The sequence below is a fragment of the Ceratotherium simum genome, chromosome 6, assembly GCF_057802395.1.
Source record: "Ceratotherium simum simum isolate JZ-2026a chromosome 6, ASM5780239v1, whole genome shotgun sequence".
Lineage (NCBI taxonomy): Eukaryota > Metazoa > Chordata > Mammalia > Perissodactyla > Rhinocerotidae > Ceratotherium > Ceratotherium simum.
This window is the reverse complement of record NC_141905.1, coordinates 82,710,772-82,732,732: the sequence shown is the minus strand read 5'-3', so window position 1 is coordinate 82,732,732 and position 21,961 is coordinate 82,710,772. Positions and strand designations below refer to the sequence as shown.

The 21,961-nt window shown below is 51.3% G+C and overlaps 2 protein-coding genes across 6 annotated transcripts in view; both read left to right on the top strand.

The window, feature by feature from the left end:
- EEF1AKMT2 (EEF1A lysine methyltransferase 2) overlaps nt 1–7,934 on the top strand; it is a 76,058-nt gene extending 68,124 nt beyond the window's left edge. The window contains exon 7 of the mRNA XM_087432813.1: nt 7,808–7,934. Within this exon, the coding sequence (XP_087288939.1) occupies nt 7,808–7,886 (79 nt within the window). The 3' untranslated portion in view covers nt 7,887–7,934. The remainder of the gene's footprint in view (nt 1–7,807) is intronic.
- FAM53B (family with sequence similarity 53 member B) overlaps nt 7,930–21,961 on the top strand; it is an 83,437-nt gene continuing 69,405 nt past the window's right edge. For all 5 annotated transcript variants that reach the window (XM_004438927.3, XM_087432797.1, XM_087432796.1 and 2 more), the window contains exons 1-2: nt 7,930–8,072; nt 17,043–17,097. In XM_004438927.3, the coding sequence (XP_004438984.2) occupies nt 7,977–8,072; nt 17,043–17,097 (151 nt within the window). In that variant the 5' untranslated portion in view covers nt 7,930–7,976. The remainder of the gene's footprint in view (nt 8,073–17,042; nt 17,098–21,961) is intronic.

Genomic DNA, 21,961 nt, shown 5'->3' with positions numbered 1-21,961 from the left:
GTTTGGCCTGGGGTGCCTCAGGATGAGCTATATAGAGAAGGGGTCTATTCCGAACCCAGTGTCTGTGCTTCAGCATTTGGTCAATTTAACTGAGAAACCAAATACAGGATAATTATGGTGAAATTTACAGATCTTGGAGTAGAAGGGTTAGTGGTTAAGACAAAGACTTTGGAGTTCAGCAGATGTGGCTTGAGTCCTTGTTTTACCCATCACAGCTGGGTGACCATGGGCCTGGACCTCAGTTTGTCCCTCTGTCAAGTGGGACGACCGTAGTTCTCACTTGTAGGGATACTCTGAGGGTTCAGTAAGCACGGGGCCTGGCACTGTTGCTATGGCTATTATGTTATTCATGCTTTGTTAAAAGGTAGACTCTGTATCACCTGTTGTTTCTGCATATAGGGACTAAGAAGATACTAGGAAAGTGATAAACAAAAATGTATTTTTTTCTGAATACTGCCTGTATTGTGGCGTTTCCTTAAAGCAGTACTGTTTGGTATTGAGCCTGTCCTTGGTGTTAAAGTATTGACTAAAGAGATTTTGTCTGTCTCTGTGGTTCTTTTTTTTTTTTTTTTTAAAGATTTTATTTATTTTATTTTTCCCCCCAAAGCCCCAGTGGATAGTTGTATGCCGTAGCTGCACATCCTTCTAGTTGCTGTATGCGGGACTCGGCCTCAGGATGAACGGAGAAGTGGTGCCTCGATGCGCACCCGGGATCCGAACCCGGGCCACCAGCATCGCAGCGCGCGCACTTAACCACCAAGCCACAGGGCCGGCCCTGTCTCTGTGGTTCTGTTTGCGTGTTGAAGGTGATGAAGAGGTGGCTATCTTTTTTCACTTATCTTTTAGTAGGACCTGAAGACCTGGGAATCCGGGCTGAGGGAGTTAGTGTAAACGTTCCACTGCGGTCTGGGAGACGCACAGTCTCCAGACACATCCTCTTATTGAAACTCCAGACTCTCTTTCTAATACCAACTCGGTCTGGGAAAGCATGGGCTCTCGATAAAGTTCCTAGGCAGCTTTTAACTTTTATACTTTAAACTCAGATGATTTAGGTATAAAAACAGCAAGCAAAAGGCATCCCCAGGCAGATTAACTTCCCTTCTCTTGGCAGATGGAACCTTGACTGCCGACCACAGGATTCAGCTCCCCTCTCAACCCTTCTATTGGTTTGTCACAGGATCTGGCAGAAGGCAGCATGACCCTCTGAGAAAAGCACTTCCCCAAATGTTCATAAATTTGCTTGTAGATTCTATCTACAGATAGCTTTTGTCACATCAACAACTAAAGTTATGAAGGTTTAAAAGTGCATGCGGCCTTCCTGAAGACCTTGTAGAATCGCTGTTTTCCTCCCATTTCCTTTGCTTAATGGGAGGGGGAAATGGAAGCAATGAGGGGAATGACTTGCTTGAGCCGTCAGGAAAATCTCTGTCAGTGCCAAGGTCATGTTTAGGCTTTTCTCTAAGTCCTGTGTTTAGGGTGGTGAGATATTCTGCTATAAAACTAACTTGTGCAAGTGGTAAACACACAGGAGAAAGATACGAAAAGAAGGAAAAGTATTATTAATTGTCTTGGCGATTTCCAGCCAAGTGGTCAGTTTCTTTTTAAGAGATAGCCCTTCAAAATGCATTACAGAAGCATTTGGTAAACTCCTTTAATCGTCTTAAGAGCTGTATAGAATTTTAGAGTTTACAGAACTTTTTTGCATATATAAATGCATTTAGCATGTACCAGGCAGGATTCCCATTTGCCAGAAGCCGAGTGTCTCCAACTACAATGATATCAGACAGCTGGGTTCAAGGGCTGCAAATGAGTGAAGGCTCACTGAAGACTGCAGAGCAAAAGCAAGAGCATTTCATGTGAGGAATGACTCGTGTGAGAGAGCAGAGCTGTCCCCTGTCCCCTGCAGTGTCAGAGAGAGAGTGGCCTGAGCAGACAGACCTGGATTCAGATCTTGCCCTCACCCCTGCTAGCTGTAGGATCTTGGTGAAATACTTGATTTAGTTTCTTGAAGCCTCAGTCTTCTCATCTGAAAAATGGAAATACTACTAACAGCAATGCCTATTCATAGGAACGTGAGAGATTTAATGAGAAGATCCAGGTCCCTGGTTGGTGCTGAGGGATGTGGAGGCTGGGGGTGCAGCTGTATGTGGACACGTCGGGGTGGAGGCAGCTCTGGGGCTGGGGTGCCATGGCGCTGGATCCGGGGCCTCTCACTGACTGCAGGCAGCGTCGCTTGGTGCTCGCCGGTCTGTGTTAACCCTCTCGCCCTGCAGGCCTTTCTCTGGGCTGGGGAGCTCAGGGCTGTCCTTGGGTAGACACACCCTTGGGGTGAGGACTTGGGGGTGGGCAGGGCCCTGTGCTACTACATTTGCACCCAGGGAACATGAGGGTGGTCAGGGAAGTGGGATCATGGGTCAGTGGAAAGTCTGACTTTGCCTTTTGCTCTCTTGGTGGAAATCCTGGGGAAGATGAGTCACTGAGTAGAGGCTCCTGGAGTCAGAGCTAGAGAGCACGTGTTCCCCTGAATAGGTTGGGCACCTGCCGAGGGGAGACCCTTACCAAGCCCTCTTACCACAAACAGCAGGAACCCCAGGTGTGTGCAGAGGTGGGGCAGGAGGCCCTCTGTCTAGCATCAGCACTGTGCAGGGAGTCTCAGTGAAGAGGTGGGAGGTAAATGCAGGGACAGGGAAGTGACAATATGAGATTTAAGTACAGGTCAAGGAGACTGTAGAAGACGTGCTGGGTGATGTTGACAGACAGAAGTGCCGGCCACAGTGGCTACTTGTGCAAAGGGGAGTGGACACCGACGTCTGGGGCCTTCTCTGTACTGTGCTCTTTGATACATATTTTCTTATCTAAGTCTCCCAGCAGCCTCCAGAGCAAAGATATTATCACTTTCATTTTAAAGATGAGGAAACTGAAGTCAAATGACTAGCTCAAAGTGAAGGCCAGGGCTAATCCCACAGCAAGTGTCCTCTCCTCGCCTTGCACACAGTCTCCTCAGTACAGGCAGTGGCAGCCATGTGGGTTTCTTTTTTTAAGTATTTATATTTATATATGGTGCAATTCACTCTTTTGGTGTTTAGTTCTACGAGTTTTGACAAATGCATAGATTGAGTGAACTTTTTAAATTTAAATTATAACTTTGGAGATCATCGTAAACTCACATGTAGTTGTAGGAAACCACAGAGAGAAATCCTGCGTACCCTTTACTGTTGTACTGTAGTACAGTATCACAAGCAGAAAACCGACACTGACGCAGTCAAGATGCAGAACATTTCCATCACCACAGGGATCCCTCCTGTTGCCTTTTCATGACCACATCCCACTCCCTCCTGCTCCCACGCCCCTGTCCCCAACCCCCATCTCAAACCCCTGGCGACCACTAATCTATTCTACATTTCTCTGACTTTATCATTTCAAGAATGTTGTGTAAATGGAATCGTGCGATAATTAACCTTTGGGGATTGGCTTTTTTCACTCAGGATAATTCTTTGGAGATTCATCCAAGTCGTAGGTATCAATAGTTGGTTCCTTTTTAATGCTGAGTAGTGTCCCATAGTGTGATTGTTCCGTAGTGTGATTGTTTGGCCTTTCACCCATTGAAGGACATCTGGGTGTTTCCTGGTTTTGGCTGTTATGAATAAAGCTGCTCTGAAATTCACGTGCAGGTTTTTGTGTGAACATAAGTTTGCATTTCTCTAGGATGAATGCCAAGGAGTACAACAGCTGGGTCGTGTGTTGGCTGCTCGAGTGGGCTTCTGAAGGCTGTGTTTGGGCTGGAGAGGCAGGGGAGGGGTGGGGGCCATGCTGCAGGTGGGCTCTGGTGGGAACCATGTGCCTGGGAGCCAGTCTACCTGGGTTCAGATGTTAGCTCACCCTGTGTCCCCTGGGTGAGTTGCTTCATCCGTCTGTAAAATGGGGATAATTGAACCTGTCGTGTAACTAATATGGGTAAAGCATCTGGTACACAGCAGGTGCTCAGTAGGTGGAAGCTGTTCTTCATATGGGTTAAGAGAAAACCCAGCAGGCCAGAGCAGGGTCTGTGCCCCAGAGGTGGCCTCAGGAGCCCTTCACTTTGCCACCTGTGGGCTCTGGGGCACCTGCTTTTTACCTGGGGCAGAGCTGTGCACCCAGTTGTCCCCTCACAGTCTGAGCCCCTGGCTTCTCCCTGAGCAGTCCCTGGCCCTGTTCTCAGACTGGGCTCTAAGTCTCTGGACAGGCACCGGCATTCCCCAATGAACTTGGCCAGACCTATGCCACGGAGCAAAGGAATCCCACGGAATTCCAGATTGTGCCAGACTCTGCTGGTCTGGATTCGCCTCACGAGGTCTGAGAGTGTGCCGGATCATTTCAGATGTTACTACAATTTAGCCTAGTTCTAGAAATGTGTATTGAGCTCTCACTGTAATGAGGGGACTGTGCTAGGTGTGCAGAGGGTTTAGAAAAAGTCACTCTCAACAGATCCAAGCCACCAACTCTAGCCCCTTGGGGAGTCCCTGTGGCTGCATGATGAAGTCCATATTCAGTCCGGCATTCAGAGCCCTCGGTCTGGTTTGAATCTGTCTTTCCAGTCCCTTGTCCTGCTGCCCCCTCTCTATGTATCCTGTGCGCCAGCCATCAGTGTGCTCATCATCCCCCCACCGTGTACAGGGCAGCTCCCCGTGCTTGGCTCATACTCGTCTCTCTGCCCCTATGCCTCTTTGCTTCCTGTTGAAATCTTGCCTGTTTTCTTTTTCATCAAAAAAGTATCATATGCACTGGATGAAATACTCAAACAGCATGTAAGGCTGTACAATCAAGGTGCTTCCTCCCACTCCAGAACCACAGTCTCTGGCTCAAGGCAGCCATGGTGAGGGGACCACGCTGCCCTCCTCGTCTTGCTGTTCTCACTGTGCAGCGTGTCTTGGAGAACAGTTCACATCTTTACCATTAGAGTGGCCTTGTTAAAATGGCGGTGGAGGTGACGTGGTATTCCTTTACGTAGCAATGCCATGATTTGTGTAACCAGTCCTCTGTTGATGGCATCTAGGTCATCCCCACTCCTGGGCTCTTACAGGCAGTGCTGGGTGTTGGCCCCTGTTGCAAAGGGGTCTGTTCACAGCCAGCTCCAGTGCCCCCTCCTCTCTGCCTTTGGTAGACGTAGTGCCTGCGTTCACAGTGCTCTCTTTCTGTGACCTCTGAGGACAGGGATTGCGCCTGACCTTCTTTCTCCTTTCAGCACCTGTCGTGTCTGCTGACCACTCAGTTCACAGCTTGCGTGCTCCGGTATTCACCCCCCTGCTGCCTCTGTGAGCCCTGGGCTCCTTAGGGGCTCCAGTGAGGATGGAGCTTTGAGAGTCAGACTGCCTGTACCACTGCCTCCGTCCAGCTTCATTTTTGGTGCATATCAGCTGCATCCGGATGGGCTAATGTGTTTCCATGGCAATAGATTTCCACAACGTTGATTTTACTGGCTACCTACTGTTTCACCAGGGGGATGGGCCATACCATAGCCAGTCCCCTCTTGATGGAATTTAGCTTTAAAAAAATTTGATGGAATTTCCTCTTCAAAAAATTTGAGGGCCGGCCCAGTGGTGTAGCAGTTAAGTTTGTGTGCTCCACTGCAGTGGCCCAGGGTTCGCAGGTTCAGATCCCTGGTGTGGACCTGTACACTGCTTGTCAAGCCATGCTGTGGTGGCATCCCACATACAAAATAGAGGAAGACTGGCACAGATGTTAGCTCAGGGCCAATCGTCCTCATCAAAAAAAAAAAAAACAAAACAAAACTTGAGAAGACAGGTGCCTGAATGTGCATTGATGAGAAAGGATTGGGACCCACAGGCTCCCCCATGAAACTAGTGACAATAGCTACTGTTTGTTGAACACTTCCTCAAGTGAGCCAGAGCTTCTCACCGAGCCAGGGGCTTGAGCTTGCTTTTCATAAGAAATACTAATCTTCTGAGGCAGGCCCTGTTGTCCCTATTTTATGGAGAAGGAAACTGAGGCTCAGAGAGTAACTAACTTGGCAAAGATCGCTTGGACAATACATTTCAAGAGCTGGGATTCCAACCCAGGTGTGTTTGACTCAGGATCTGAGCTTGTATCTGCCGAACCCTCTTGCCTTGTTAGGGAAGAAGGAATGTGGGGGAGGGCAGGTCACCGCCTGGGCCTTGAGCCAATGGCTGGCTGCCCCAGAACTGGATTGAGGTGGCACCCAGAAAGAAGGCAGCCACCATCAGGCCTCGCCTCTGCCACTGAGGTGGCACAAAGGGTCCCTTTGAAGGGAGAGTCCACCAACACCCCTCTGGGCTCTCTTCCTGCCTGGCGCGGCCCTGGCCCCTCTCCCGCTCCTGAGTCAAGCGTCCAGGGGACTGGCGGGCATTTCTGGCTCAGCTGTCTGGCCAGAACTCAGAGGAGTGGTCTGAAATTCTTTCCTTGAGCAGATCACACTTGGTCAGAATATGTCGCTTCTAGACTGATGCGGTATTGAAACTGTGCATCAGCTCTCCCAGTGTGACCAGGAGCCGGCAGACTCCACCGGGCCTCCCTTCCCCAACAGTCAGGCCTTTGACAATGTATTGATTCCTCCTCCCCTTCCCTGCTTGTGCACTTTGGATGAACCTTGTTTTCGAAGAACAGTAGAAGGTAATTTTCCTGTGCTTGCCAGCTGGCCCGTAATTGAGCAATTTCAGTAACACCCACTGTAAAGTCTAATCGAAGTAAACAGGAAAATATGATTTACAATCTGGATGGCAAGTAAATACCAGGGTGCAATTAATTTTTACACAGAGCAGCAGATTCTAAAACATTTTCCCGCACTGAGCAGTTTGTTTTTAATTACAGATCAGGAGCTGCCTTTTTATTTATTTATTACTATTACCATCATTACTTTTTACTTTTTGATGATAATCTTCAGGTTGCTTGTATCCATGTGACTTTCTTTGAAGGTGTAACCACAGAGGGGTGGTTAGGATGGGGGAATTAGGATCAGAAAAGTTAATTTGTAAGGACCGATTTTTTAGACCTGAGCTGAAGGCTGCAGTCTTTCAGCATTTGCTTGGTGGGAGATGATGGTGGATCGGGGAAGAGGTGCTGACCGGCTGTGCAGAGTGGTGATACGGGGGGGTCCTGTCACTGCTGGAGCTCAGAGTGGTGTGGGCAGGCCCTCCAAGGGCTGTGGCTGGGCTTGGCTTCTTCTCGGGAAGGGAGCAAAGCTACAAAGGCCCCCAGTGTTGCAAATGTGTCATGCGGAAGCATGGTGCTTCCAAGGATGGGAAATCTGTGCCTTTCAGTGGATTCTCCTAATTCTTCCAGTAGCTTCTGTTCATAACTGGTTGGAAACAATAGTTGTCCTGCTGACTGTGGGTCCCCCGCTGCCAGTTGGCTGCTTGAGGGCCGACCCCTTCAGTTTTGGACCGTGGGGTTGGTGCGTGTCTGACCCTCAGCCTCCTTAGGCATAGGCTGAAGCTGTCTGCAAAGCCAGCTCAGTGTAAGATGTTACATGACTTGAGCACACTTTGGGGACAGCAGATTGTGAGCAACTCCGACCCTGAACTATGTCTTAAAGGTGTCATGTGGTTGAACTGAGGTTCGCTGTTGTACCCACCAGGGTGTTGGCTATGGGGAGGCCCCAAGGCCGGCATGGGGGGTGGCGACTCCGAGAAGGTGATTTGGGTCTTCGTGGCCCTCTCAGAATGCATCTCCTTCAGCAGGGAGGTGGTTCCATTCTCGACCAGGGCCCCTGCCTGATGGGGAGCGGGGAGCTCTCTCAGGGTACTCCTCTTTCTCAGTCCTGAATCCCTTTGCCTTTGCTTTGTCTTTCCAGGGAATTGACCACACTTGGCCATTTCCTAGAAGAGCCTCACCCTGAGGGTGAGTGGCTGATGGGGAGCTGTTTCTGCTGATATCTGTCACCTGGGAGGTACCCAGGACGTCTCCTCTGCCCAAGTCTGTCCAACTGAAGATGGCTCGTGCCCACCCTGGGATGGAGCCCCATGCCTGAGGTCCTTACCATGGTGATGATCCTAAGTAAAAGCCTCGACAAACAGGGAGCTGACTCCATAGCATGCAGGACCTTCAACCCTGAGCTGGTAAGGACCTAGTAGGCCTCATTTCTCTGAGGTCCCTTTTTGAGGCTTGGTTTCCAAGTGGGGCTGTGGACTGAGCGTGCAGGCTTAGCAGACTGAGTCCAGAGTGCACAAGAGCAGAGCTCTGTGAGATGTTGCAGGCCGGCCAGTAGGGCCAAGTAACCAGAGCCTGGCTAAGTATTTGCAAGAAGGAAGTATCCCACCCAGATTGGAGTCCTCTGGTGAGTGAAGAAGGGAAGGCCAGCACCTTGGTAAATAATACCAAGCATGGTTCTGTCGCCTCTGCCAGGCTGAGGCCAACATTCCTTCTGTTCTCCACCCAGTAAGGGGAGGTGGTTTCTAGAAGGGGGGTGGTGCCCTGAGTAGGGGCCAAGATAAGGGCGTACCTCTAAAGGGTGGTGCAGAGCGAGAGCTGTTGCCTCAGAAATGTCAAGAGTGGGAGACAATGGAGAAACAAGGCATGGTCTGGCCGCCAAGGTGGTGGGCCGTGGTGACAGCTGCCCTCTGCCAGAGTTGTCCTCTGACCAAGTGACCTGATGGGCTGGGCCAGAGAGACAGACAACACGGCCTTCTCAGACCGCGAACAAAACAGCCTCCTAACCCTCCTTCCAGCCCTAACTCCTCAGAAGTGAGTGGGGCTGCTCCCCTACAGAGGGAGCGGCAAGTCCCACTCAGACATAAACATGCTTGTGGGGGAGTTTTGCAGACAGTTAAGTCCCCAGGACTCTCTGCAGCTTCTGTGGTCAGTGGGGGGCCCACTGTCCAGGGTCACTTTGCCTGGCATCCCTCCTGGTGCCCTTCACAGCCCCTCGTGAGAACCCACACTAGAACCCTCGTGGGCTTCTCTCCCTGATCTCACACCAACAACCAAGCCGAGAGCAGGCAGGTGGGTCTCTCGCCCTCACAGGAGCATCTCAAAGCCACTGAGACCTGTGTCTACTCCATAGGCCCTCACAGAGCACCTTGGGTGTGTCAGGCACTGGGCTGGAGGAATTCCACCAACAAAGATGCATCAGGTCTCTGCCCATCACCACTTTCTTTCCAATTTGCATTTAATATCTAATGTAATTAGATTCCCTCTCGCCATCCCCACTGCTGCCACTCTGATCCTACCTGCTGTCCTCTCTCGCCTGGATTCTTGTGGTAACTGGTCCCCAGCTTCTGGCTCCTTTAGCCTGTTCTCCACCCAGGAGCCAAAGGGAATACAAGTCAGATCTGTCCTCCTTCTGCTCGGAACCTTCCACTGGCTTTCCATCTCAGGCTGAGCAAATGCTAAAGCCCTTACTAGAATGTACAGGGCTCCACATACTCTGCTCCCCATGACCACTCTGCTCTCTCTCTGCTACTCTCCCCCATTCACTCTGCTCAAGCCACGCAGGCCTCCCTGCTCAAACATGGCAGGCACAAGCCTGCCTCAGGGCCTTTGTACTTCTTTCCTGGCCTGGGACACTCCCCTGTAGCAGGAGTCTCTCCCTCGCTTTCTTCTCTGCCACTTGGCCTAAAATGTGATTTCACCCCTGCCCCTACTTCCCCACCCCTACACTTCCTGTCTCTTTCCCTGTCCGCCCTTTTCCCTCTTAGGCTCTTAGGACTTACTAACATTTTAATCTTGTTTATTGAATGCTTTCTGCAGTAGCATGTGAGCTTCATGAAGGCAAGGAATTTTGTCTCTTTTGCTTGTTGCTGAATACCTAGTGCCTGAAACCAGGGCTTAGTACATGGCAGTTGCTCAGTGAACGCTGTGGAGTGAATGAGTGTGGGTTTCAGGAGCTCAGCTTTTTCTCAGCTCATCATTGTTTTAGTCCTTCTCTGGCTGCTGCTCAGGTTCATGGCTCAGGTTGCCCTGTTTTCTGTTGTTGGTGGGTGTTTTCCTGGTGAAATCTGAAGAACACACCTATAGTAGCTCTGACCAGAAAGGAACATCCTCCAGGGTGAGGGCCTTCTGGAGGTCCCAAGGGAGGACCTCTGCCGGGTTCCAGTTGTGCTGTTGGGACAGCCCTGCTGAGCTTGGTTCCATCTTAGGTGGCCTGGCTTGGGTTGGCTGTGGAGCTGGTTCCAGGGCACGTGGTCAGCTGAGCCGCTCTTTCAAGAGACATGGCCTGAGCCCCTGCCAGGAGGAGTGTGACCTCCCAGCCCTAGCTAGGGAAGAAAAACTCATCTTCTCAGAATAGGAAAGGAAAGAAAGTCAAGGGAAGCAAACGGGTCATGGAAAGGGGCTCCGCCCTGCTCACTCCTGCAGCTTTACAGATGAGGGTCTTCCCTTTCTTCCCAGACTCCCCCTCCCCTGCTTAGAAAGTCATAGGCTTTTCGTCATTGCCCAGCCCACAGCACAGTGCTCAGGCCATCAGTCTTCCTCTTCCTCTTCCCTCCCCTTGACTCCCAGATAGACAGGACAGCCTGGGGAGGGGACTCCTTTGGGAGGGGGTTTTCTTGTTTGTCAGTTTGTTGGCGCATCACACCTTGTCAGCCATGTACCTGGCCTGGCTTAGTTCTGCTTGCACAGGGCGGGTGGAAGCACAATGTGGGCAAGCGGGCAGGCGGGAGCATGGCTGAACCCAGGGCTTCGGAGGGGAAGCATGGTCTGTGTGCTGCTTGCAGAGGTCCTGTCACCCCTCCCTCTCCTGGAGCCTCCCCCCACCCTGCTGAGGGACAGGGGTGCATCCGTCTCTGCCCTGTTGTACAGACAGGAAGCTGCGGCTCAGAGAGCCCAGGGGACGGGGGGGCCCAGGTCACACAGCTGGCGAGCTGGGTGCCAGGGTACAGGCGTCAAGTCCAGACCCTTGTCTACTCCACCCAAGGCCTTCAGGCACGCCCCAGCCCCGCTCCTGAGGCTGCAGTCTTCTCAGGACTCCGCTGGGCCTTGGGGAGAGACATAGGCTGTAAACAACTGAAGAAAGACTGAAAATAATCTCAGTCTAGTGATGATATCCAACAAGACAGAATGTAAGATAAACTGATGTTAGAATTTGCTCTGAACAGCCAGCAAGGTTGAGAGGAAGTGGATGGGGGTTTCGCTTTAGCTTCCTAAACTGGTAACATCATCCTCATGTAAATACCATCAAGATAACAACAGGAAAGATGGAAAAGCATTTCTCTTTTGTTTTCTAATCAGACTAAGAAGAGAACAGAAGTGGGGGGTTTAAGATTAAAAAAGAAAACATGAATCACCACAGGCCGCTTTGGAATTGTGGGAGCAGGCCCCAGAGCCCTAGCAATGAGGAGAGAAAGTCTAAAGCTGCAAGCGAAAGTCACCCGGGACCACCTGGGGGGTCCGTGGAAACACCTGGTGGAGAGGCCCAGGGCTCCCTCCCCTGGGGCCTGGCCAGGGCCCCTCCCTGTCCTCTTAGGAGCCTGTGTAATGGTCTCTTGTTCTCCTTTTCCTAAAAACTACTGGTGACAGCGTGACTGCCTCTACTCCCGAGAGAGATGTAGGAAAACAGAAAAAGGGACTGACGTGTGCTCCCCAGCATAGGGCCCGCCTGGCCCGGGAGAGATGGCCGAGGGCCCGCAGTGCCCCAAGCCCCGGCTTGGCTTGCACAATGGGCAGCAATGACGGCACTCGGTTCCCCTTTCCCCTACTCTGCCGGGTCGCTTTCCTCTGCCGAATGGGCTCTTCCTTCTAGTGTTCTAACATTAGCTGCTGCTGCTGGAAGGCAGCCCAGACATTTGACCTTGAGGGCAGCATTCCCCCAGCTCCTTCCGCACGCCCACGCTCCGGCCCAGGGCCTGTTCTCTCACATCAGAGGGACCATCTTCCCTGGCCAGGCCTGGCCTCCTTTCCCCAGCAAGTCTCCCAGCCCTCTCTCAAGTCTGGAGACCAAAGGGCGCTGTGGGTGCACTGCTCCAGGGCAGAGGATGGATTGTGCCTCTAGGCCTCCTCACTTGCCCCAGACTCCCCAGACAGGTATTTCCCAGAACAGCTGACACTGGCTTTTGGAGCAGGTACTTCCTTCTGCACTTGTCAGATTAGGAAGCCAAGGTTAAGTTATTTGCCCAGTCGGAAGAGTTAGTGGCCACGTCAGGCCTTGCACCTAACTGCCTGGGCACCAAGGGTCTTCATAGTCCCTGTCACCCGGAGTTGGCATTGGGCTCAACAGTCCCACCCAGGTTCCCTGGCAGGCCACGGGCTGGCCTGAAGTTAAGAGTTGAGAAGTGCACAGCGAGTCCACGGCAGTCTGATGCCATCCATCCTGGGCAAACAAAGACACCAAGCGGCCTCCCGTGCCTTGGCTAACCCTGCAGCCTGGGGAGCAAGGGCTGCTTACTCTATCTCCATCAGCATGTTTGAGAGCATCCATCCAAGGGCGCTACTCCCTTCTCAGCTTCTCTTTTTCTTCTCTGGCCTGGCTCTCCCTTCTGCTTTCCACTGCCACAGTCTCCCTCGGGTGCTCTACTTGTTCCCTTCGAGTGCATGAGTGTGAGCTTGTCCACGTTGCGTTGTGGTTCCCTGTGACACTGTGTCAAGAGAAGGAAGCAGTGACGTGACTGCTTCAGTCAGTAATCCACAGAAGAAAGTTATGAAGAAGCACGATTATGACCAGAGATGAGCTCTGCCATTTTCTGTCTGAGCTCATTCCTCATTAAATAAAGACCTGAATTGTGTCTTTAAGTGAGAACTTTTTTCCTTAGTCAGACAGATGGTCCCTGAAGCCTCTAATTTGATTTCTACCTTTTGCCTTTCTTATGGATTCTGATTCTAAAACCTTCTCTCGTGATCTTAGGAATCTCACAGAGACCGGGCTCTGCCCTGGGGTAGGCTTGGGAACAGAGGCCTCACAGTGGGAGAAATACCAGGGGGAACTGTGCTTATTGTCGTACTTCACTACAGACACCAGGCAGGGCCTGGGCGCTCGCTTCTGTGCATACGCTGAGTGTCTTGTGAAACCCCAGAGGGTGAGAGCTTCTCCCAGGGCCTGTCGGGCCTCACCATGCAGTGATTGGCTCACCCTTCCTGCAGTGGGTGCAGAGGGTTCAAAGGGTTAGGAAGGCTGGCTGCAGAATGGCACAGACCAGTGGGAATTTTATCATATACCAGGTATAATGGGAATAAAACAGCTGTGGCCAACCTGGAGCCCAGTGGGAACCTCGGTCTTGGACCCTGGGAAACCTGCCAGCAGTCAGACACACTGGGAAGCCGTCTGGTCTGTGATGTTCTGCCTGCCCCCTGCCATCCCAGCCTCATAGATGAGGCTCAGAAAGCAAGACGGGGACCCCGATCTCATCTTAAAGTCTGGCACGAAATTGGCCAGGGTTCCTCCGTTGTAAGCAACAGAGACCATCTCTGGCTAACTTATACCAAAAGAAAATTCACTAGAGTGACCCGAGAGAGCTACGAGACTGGAGGAGAGTTGGTGAATGAGGCCTCAGAAAGGGCAGGACAGAGCAGCCAGGAGGATTTTGGAAGCAGGTGCTCATGGCAGGCTCAGGGCCTCCCTGCTGGGTGACCAGCACCAGCACCCCCTTGGTCCAGGATTCAGAGCCCCGGAGCAGGGAGGGTCTGGTCAGCCATACCTGCATCCCGTGCCAGGGGAGGTCAAGGCATCATCCCACCAAGACACTCTCCAGTGAGGGAGGCGAGGAGTCCCAATGCAAAATTGGGGTGCTGTTAGCAGCAGAAAGGGGACTGTACCACCGTGCATTTTCACATGCTCAGTGAGGGGAGCAGGAGTGGGGTTCACTGGGAACAGGGAACGTAGAGAAGGTGTTTCTTCAAGTTGTAAAATCTCAGTGCGAGCAATCACCGGTCCACCCATGCCGTTGGATGCAGAGTCAGAGGCCGGCATGGGGGTTGACCCCAACTCTGTCTGGCTGGTGCTCTCTCCCCTTCCTCACCAAGTTTTGATTTGGCACGAGCCTAGCAATTTTGGGAGGCAGCAGGTTCCGCCCAGTGAAAATCCGTTTCCATTGGCCCTGCATCTGCCGGGTGTGTGGCAGCAGGAACGAGACAAGCTTGGGCTGACAGGTGGCCATAGCAGTCTGTCAACAGATAGTCACGTGGCACCTGCCTGTGCTGGGAATATTGTGGACAAGACAGCAGCCTCAAGAAGCTTAGTTCTCAGAAGGAGCAGAGAACAAGCACAGAAACAAATGAACTGATGCAGGCAGTGCCAATGCTAAACATGTGGAGAAAAGCACTGATGGGGAGGGCACCCTTCCAGCTGGGGTGGTCAAGAAAGGCCACCGAGGAGGCCACGTGACAGAAATGAGACGCAGAGCCCGTTGTGTAAAGACCTCACTGCAGAGGCCTTGAGGTGGCAGCGAGCTGGGCTGGTGCCTGCTGAGCTGCGTGAGTGAGGGTGGGATGGACAGAGGCGAGATTGAGGACGCCCGGGCTTGGCTCATGTGGGCCTGGAGGGCTGCGGGGAGAGGGGTTGGCCTGGATCTTATTCTGGTTGCTGTGGCAAGTCGTTGGAGGGTTGTAAGCAGAGGAAGGACGTGGGCTGGCCTCTGCTGGGTTCTGGGTGGAGAATGGAGAACGGGCCCAGGGCACAGGTGGGGACCAGTTAGGAGGCTGGTTTGGTCTTTCAGTGGAGGGCGGTGGTGGCTTGGAGTAGGGCAGCAGAGGAGTGAGAAGCACTCACATTCCGAGTTTGTGCTTTCTAACCTGGGAAACGGGTCTACAGCAAATGCAGGTAAATCCTTGCTGAGCAAATGAATGAATGAATGAGTGAATGAGGGCCTGGGAAGCCTCTGTGAACTGGCCCAGTGGCTTCTCTCTGTGGGCACAGACCCCAGCACCTCTGGCGTCCACTCATGTGTCCACATTCCCTGGGAGGGCCCCGAGGTGCTCCTCTGTCTGGAACACACCAGCTTAGTGGAAGGAAAAGGCCAGTGAGCAGAGCTCCACTGACGGTCAGTGAGTCAAGTCACTGGTTTGCTTCCTGCTGTTTCTCTAAACCCCGAGTCTTCCTCAGTGGCACCTATGTGCCAGCACAGCAAATGAGCCGCTCCAGCGTTCTTGCTCTCTTCTGCTTTCCCTGGCCCCATCCTGGTTTGGGTTTGTGTGGGCTTTCAGCCTGGGTAGCTTTGTGCCACACAGCACAAGGGTGGGGGCTGTGGTTCCCCGGTGGGTGCTCCTGTAGCATTGGAGCTGTCTTCCTTGGCAGACAGGGCCCATGCCATTGGCCAAGCCCAACCTCTCTCTCTCTGAACCTTCCCCTAGGAGCCGAGGTTGCCTGGAGGCAGGGCTTGTGAGTGTTTGTCACCGCACTCCCTTCAGTGACTTTGGTTCGGGTTCTCAGTGTGCATCCTGCTGCCTTAAGCTGGAAGGGAGGCAGACGCAGCCGTCTTTAACTCTTTCCAGATATTTCCCCGGATGGCTGTAGATTGGATGGTTAAGTCACTGTGGAATCCAGGAGGGTGACCTCCCCTAAAAATATAACGACTGTTTTAAAACGAGGAGGGGGCACCGGAGAAGGACTGGCCCATTCACCTTCACCCCTTGTGAGCTCCTTCTGGTCCTTCTACACCAGCTCTGGCGTTTCCTCCAGGAAGCCAGCACCCATGCCCTGGGTCATCTCCCCTCCAGTCCCACTTTCTCTGTGTTGTCATGGTTTGTCTGTGTGATTGTGTCCTCCCTGAAATGGGAGCTTCCTGGGGGCCAAGGCGGGCGTCCTTCACCTCTGCATCCCAGGCTGGTCAGGACAGACCCTTAATAACCTGATTGGATGAACGCATTGCTGACCGAGGACAGATATCTCCGAATCGGGGAGCTGGGGACAGGGGTGAGGGAGCTGGCACAGGAGCTTGCCACCCTCTTATCTGGGTGGGCCAGGTGTTCCTAGTCAGCCCCACCCTCGTCCTTCCAGGCCTTAAAGAACCAGGGCCTGGGTTCCCGCCTACTTCTTGGACTAGAAGCCTTGCATGTCCCTGTCATCTGGGGCTCCTCTCAGAAGTTGGAGCCCTCTATGATTGCTGACTCTTCTGGGGCTGGGAGTTTCTTTCACCATCGCGTGGTCAACCCCTAGCACAGCCTGCACGTAAATACTTAACAGTACATATTTGTTGAATGAGTGGTTGAAGAATGAGTGAGTCTTTGGAATACTTGAGGCAGACCCTTCTTCTTGGGGCCCCGATGGGCACAATCTTCTCTTTGCTGAGGCCTCTTGACCTGTGCCTCAGCTAGTGCAAGAAACCCCTGAATGTTCCATGCTCAGGTTACCGTGCAGCCATGGAGCAAGTGCCTGGACTTGGGGTTCTTCTAGGCCTCACTGGCCTATTTTTCACTGAATGGCTATAGCGTTCAGCTGAGGCTTAGGTGTGGGTTTAAGGAAAGATGTAGAATGTTTACAGTGGAAAGGGAAACCATTGTGGAAATAATGGTGCCAAGGAGTTCAAAAGCCATAGCTGTATGTGGAGACCAAATATAACCTCTGAGTTTCTGTTTCAGTTCAGAGAGGATGCCTCAGGGGGCCTCGTAGCCACAAAGCAGCCTGCGGAGCAGAGGGCCACCTTCTTGGGCTTTACCTGGTGCTTCTGTCTAGAGAAGGAAGAGCCATTCTCCTTGTATCTTGAGGAGAGGGATTTGGGGGTGGCAGACGGGTCTCTGTTCTTCACTCAGGGTTCTTCTTGTCACTGTGAGGTCCGCTCCTCTCCCAGCCTGGGCTGTGGGGAGGCCTCTTTACAGCCCAACTCAGTGAACTGTTTATATCACACCTCCTCCTGTGCCCTCCTCCACATCACTCACATGGAAAAATCCCCCAATGTCAGAAGTCATGGGGCTTTCTGGTGTGTTTTTAAAGCCCATTAACTTGATGGACTCCATAACTCACTGGAGACTTCGGACGAATGGTCCAGGCCTAATTATGGGCAGATGTTGTCTCTTTTAATACTTTTTTCTCCTTTCCCTAGTCTGATGTCGGCAAAAGGCAGTTACCCCTGTAATTGTGACTTTAGCAAGAGATCAGTGCAGGGTCGTGTGCAGACGTGCTTCTTATGACTTGAAGAGTGAATAGCTTTTCTGGTTGTTTTCAGCACACGCCAAAGAAGATGAGTCAAGGACCGACACTTTTCTCTTGTGGAATTATGGGTGAGTAACCAAGGTGGCCGTGAATGATCCTTCTCTAGTCCTTTCTCCAGGGCCTGAGTCCTCCAGGTGAGACACTAAAAGCACTTTCTGGACACAGGTTCACAAAGAGCAGCCGTGGGGACTCTTTTCTGTGTGCTTTAACTCTTTCAGTCCCAGTGGTGCTGGAGTGGTACAGGGGGCTGCTGGGGCTGGTGAGTGGACGGGCACTGGTGAGTGGTTTACAGATATAATTTCCAACGATAACATTGAGAGTTTCTGTCTGATTCTTAAAGTAATCGTGTTCGTCTTTTTAATTCAGAAAATGCACCGTAGTATAAAGTATAAAACAAAATCTCTCATAGCCCCAGTACCCAGTGATAACTACTGATAAATTTTGCTGTATTTTTAGGTTCTCTGCACTTTTTACACAGCCAAGTCCATGATGAACGTATGATTATATAAAAGTATACATAAAAATATTTGTTTTACTTTTATTTTTTTTTTTGTTTTACTTTTTTCACTTAGTTGTAGTTACCATCATTTTCCCACAGCATTAAGATTGTCTGTTCCATGCATTTTAATGAGTCTGTAGTACTGCATTGTGTGGATGTATCAAAATGTATTTAACGACCTAACTGTTTCTTGGTTGTTGGGTAAAAGGGCTGTTTTGTTTGCTGTTGTGATTAACAGTGACTAAGTGTCTAAGTCTTCGTCTGCCTTTTGGATTATTCCTTAGGATAGTTCCCAGGAGTGGAATAGAAAGGCTGGAGGGCAGGAACATTTTTAAGGCTTTTGCTTCATATTGCTGACATCTTTCCAGAAAGGTTGTCTCCGTCCCCTATTCCCGTGCAAGTGTGGATTACTGTTTTTTGTAAGAGGGCCGAAAAGATGACTGTACTGATTATATTGATTTCTCTGTGCTCCAAATGATCGGGCACAGTTTCTCCTTTCACCGTCTTTCCATGACTTCTGCCCCCTTTGGGGATACCTTACCAGATGAGTTTCTGTAATGTCTGCATTGAGGTGGAAACCAAGCTTCCATGTTAGGTAACCACTGCAGGCTTTCAGATCTCCAGCTGGTCTTCGCAGGACTGTGTGAAATCTTTCTTGCCTTTTTTCTCAGCTCTTTCCCTCTGTGCATAGTGTTTTTTTTCTTCTTTAGACTCAGGTTGCCGTAGATGGGATGATGAGGGAGGAGGGAGTGCTGGATATGTCAAGTTGGTGTGTGCTGGGCACTGCTCCTTACATGCACGATCTCCTTGACTCTGCAGCCCACAGGGGGTTGGTAGGGGCGCTCCATTCACATATAGGGAAACCGAGGTCTAGTGAGGTGACCCCTCCCCTAAGGTCCCTGGAGAGGCAGAGTTGGACCCAGGTCAGGGGAGAAGGGAGATTGTTTTCTTTTCAATCACAAGCCATAGCTCTGTGGGAGAGCCCCAGGCGGTCCTCTTGATGCTGCCACCCAGAGGAAATGGAAACAGGGAGATCACCTGGCCTTTCGTGTGACACACTTCTGAGGCCTTTCCCCACATGGGGCTTGATTGAACCCCTCATTGGTGGTTAACGGCTCTCAGCAAATCCTCAGTGACCCAGCCACATGGCCCAGAAGCCTACCTCACTGCCTGCTTCCTGGGCCAGACTCACAGCTGAGCTGTGGTTGAGCTGCCTTCCTTTGTCATGCCCAGGAAGGGGAGAGGCTCCCGGGCACACCCAGCCCCTCCACCAGCCTGGACTTGAGCTCCTGGCCACACTAGTGCACTGGCCTATGGAGATGTTGCTCTTTATTTCACGGCCATCCAGGCGTTAGGCTTCCTTGCCCTTTGCACTGAGTACTTTGTAATAAGGTGGAGCTCTTGTGGGTTTATGATGGTTGCTGTGGGGCTCAGGTAGTCCCTCTGAACTACTTAACTTTTCCAAGCCTCAGTTTTCTCACCTGTAAAATGGCTATTTTGGTAGCACTTGCCTCGTAGGCTTGCTGTGAGGACTGTGTGAGATAATGTTGGTAAGGAGATTGGCACAGAGTGAGCTCTCCATAAGTAATAGGTGAAACAGAGGGCTGAGACCTAAATTGAGAATCCCACTCTCTCCAAGAGGCCTCCGTGCCCAAGCAAAGGGACTGCCGCGGTTTCCTTGGGGAGGGGTATAGCTGGGGGGAAGATCCTCAGGCCCAGACCAGGGCAGAGTCCCAGGGGACGGAGGCACGGGGAGAGGTTCTCCTTTCAGATTGTCCAGCAGAGTTCATCTGAGCCTGCGGAGCCCAGCAGCCTGCTTTCTGCCAAGGAGGCCTGCTTTCTACCGGGGAGGCCTCTCTCTGGCCCAGGGTTTCCACCAGGGCCTGTGCTGCTGCTTCTCCAGGCTCTTGTTTGCAGAGTGGCTCTCAGGAAGCACTCCATCACTCACGGCCTTGTCTCCCTTCTGCTCTGCAGGTCAGCGCCAGGGCACTGCCAGGCAATAGAGGAGCAGCCGGCAGCAGCCATGCTGGTGGGGGTCTGTGGACCCCTTCGTCCTTCTTCTCGCCTTCTCTCCCACCACATGCTCAACTTTCTGTTCTCAGCTCCTCCTTGATTCAGGAAGACCGTGGCCCATCTGACAGTGTGCAGTACCAAGGCTTTTTGTTTACCACCGTTCATTTCAGTGGCTTGTTCTAGTAGTACCTACTGTGGGTCAGGCACTTGGCTCAGGGATGGGATGAATCGGCCCCTGCCCACAAGAGGGTTTTTATCTAGTGAAGGAGAAAGATTGAGGAGCAGTGAATTCCCTGTGGGTTAGGGCAACTTCCACAATACTTACCTACAGCGGGCCCTCAGAACTATGGGCAAATCAGCCCATCTTCCTGAGCCTTGATTTCCTCATCTTGCAGATTACAAGTGTTTGTGGGACTTAACTAGACAGCCGCACAGAGGAGGTACTGGCTCAGTCCCTCCCACCTCCATCCCTTTCCTGCACTTGCTGAGCCTTCACGAGTCTCTGTGCTGGTGGAAGCTCAGGTGACTGCTCCTGCCCATTTAACCTATGAATCAAGGTGTGTCATGAGCATCCCAGGCAGCGAGATTTCATCTTAGCCATGCCCGCTGTTCAATAGCAGGGAAGAGAACACCCTGTGGGTCCAGCCAGACTTTCAAGAGGGTTTTGGGCCCTTCCAGGGCTGGACAATGCTCAGCAAAGATAAAAATGTCATATTATTATAATCACCAAACCCCCTGCCTTTCTCCTGGAGATAAAGGACTCATGTTATGACCTGGATCAGTGGAACTCTCCTGTGAGAGCTGGGGACAGCTTGGCCCTGTGACTCTGGGCATTTCCCTCCTAAGCCTCCACGCACGGGTCCTAGCTGGAAGCCAGTATGAGTTGCAGTTTCATAAATGTTAAAAAAAAATCCAGGCAAGTGCATTAGGGTGGGGAGTGCAGCGCCTGTTTGCTTCCTCTTAAATAAAAGCTACCCTTTCAAGTAGCTCAGCCTCCTCTGCACCCATTTAGATAAAATGCCTTACTAATATCATCAAGTGCTCACAACAGTGTTGTTTTAAATACTTCATGCTCCATTATTGTGAGCTGGGTTACAGGCTCCTCCCCAGCTTTGTCTCCCTTCTCCACCCAAGTTTGGGAACTTGATACAAAGAAGTAGCTTTGTGGTTTTCCAAATTGGGGGAGAAAACAAAGCCGGCGTGAGGTATGTATGGGAGAAGCAGGGCACGGTGGAGCCACGCTGCTGCCCGGCCTGCTCTGTTCCAGAGCCCAGTGCCCGTTAGTAGGGTGCCAGCCCATCCTGGTCACTGCAGGGCTTCTTCTAGCAGAGACAGTGTTTTGCCTCTTGATTTCCTTTCTCACCTTCCAGACCATCCCCAGCACACCTTCTGTGCTGAACTGGAATTTCCTCTACAAATAGCTTCTCTGGGGAAGAGCCATGTACATGACCCGTTATTGTGTTCTTGACACAGGAAACCTTGGTCAGGTGGCAGCTTCTTGGATGTGGCCCTCCCACTGGTCAGCAGGCCTGGCAGGCAAGCTGGCCCCTGTTCCTGGCCATGATTTCTAGTGGGTGCAGAAAGGGGCTTGGCTGTGCTTAAGAGAATTCATTCTGTGCCGGGAGAAGCGGGGCTGCATGTGAATCCTTAGCACATGGCTACTCTGGGTCCTCCATCATTTGCCATGGGAGATGCTTCTTCGTGCTGACCCAGGGTCACACGTGTACTAGTTTAATCTCTTTTGGTGAAATAAGGCAAGTGGGATGAGAGCAGGCTGCATTCACCACCACCCTTGGCTAATTGCACCCATTAAATGAGTTCTGTATTGCAGAGACAATGGACACTACACATTCCATTTTCTTCACCACTCAGGCGAGGAGAAGACCTGGCGATCAAATAATATGTGAGAAAGCACATGCAATATCAATTATTTCAAAAAGGCCATGAGGAAAAGTCTTGTAAATACCAGTCAATGGGCAGAGAATAAAACAATTCATATGCTAAAAAAAACCTAGATGGAAACCCATAATTACTTTAGGAGTTATGGTAATAAATTATTTATTAATGTAAATTATTTCACAGGCAAAGAACATAGAAGGAACTTGAGCAGAAGGATCATACATTATGTATAAAAAGAATTGTAAAAATATTATAGCAGCCCTGCTTGTGCCCCTCTGGTTCAGGTTTGTCAGCATTTTAATTATAAGCCCTTCCTGTCCATGTTTAATTACTTGGCTGTTAAAGTCTGCTCTGTACATAAAAGGGTTGTTCCTGGGGGCACTCTGTGTTAATTTCTACAGGGTAAACCCGTTGGCTGTGTTGAGCTGTGCAGAATGAAAAGATTTCACTTTGAGATTTGGTAGCTTTTGGTCTTTTAACTCCACTACTGTTTGTTGTTGAAAGTGGAATGCGATTGCCCC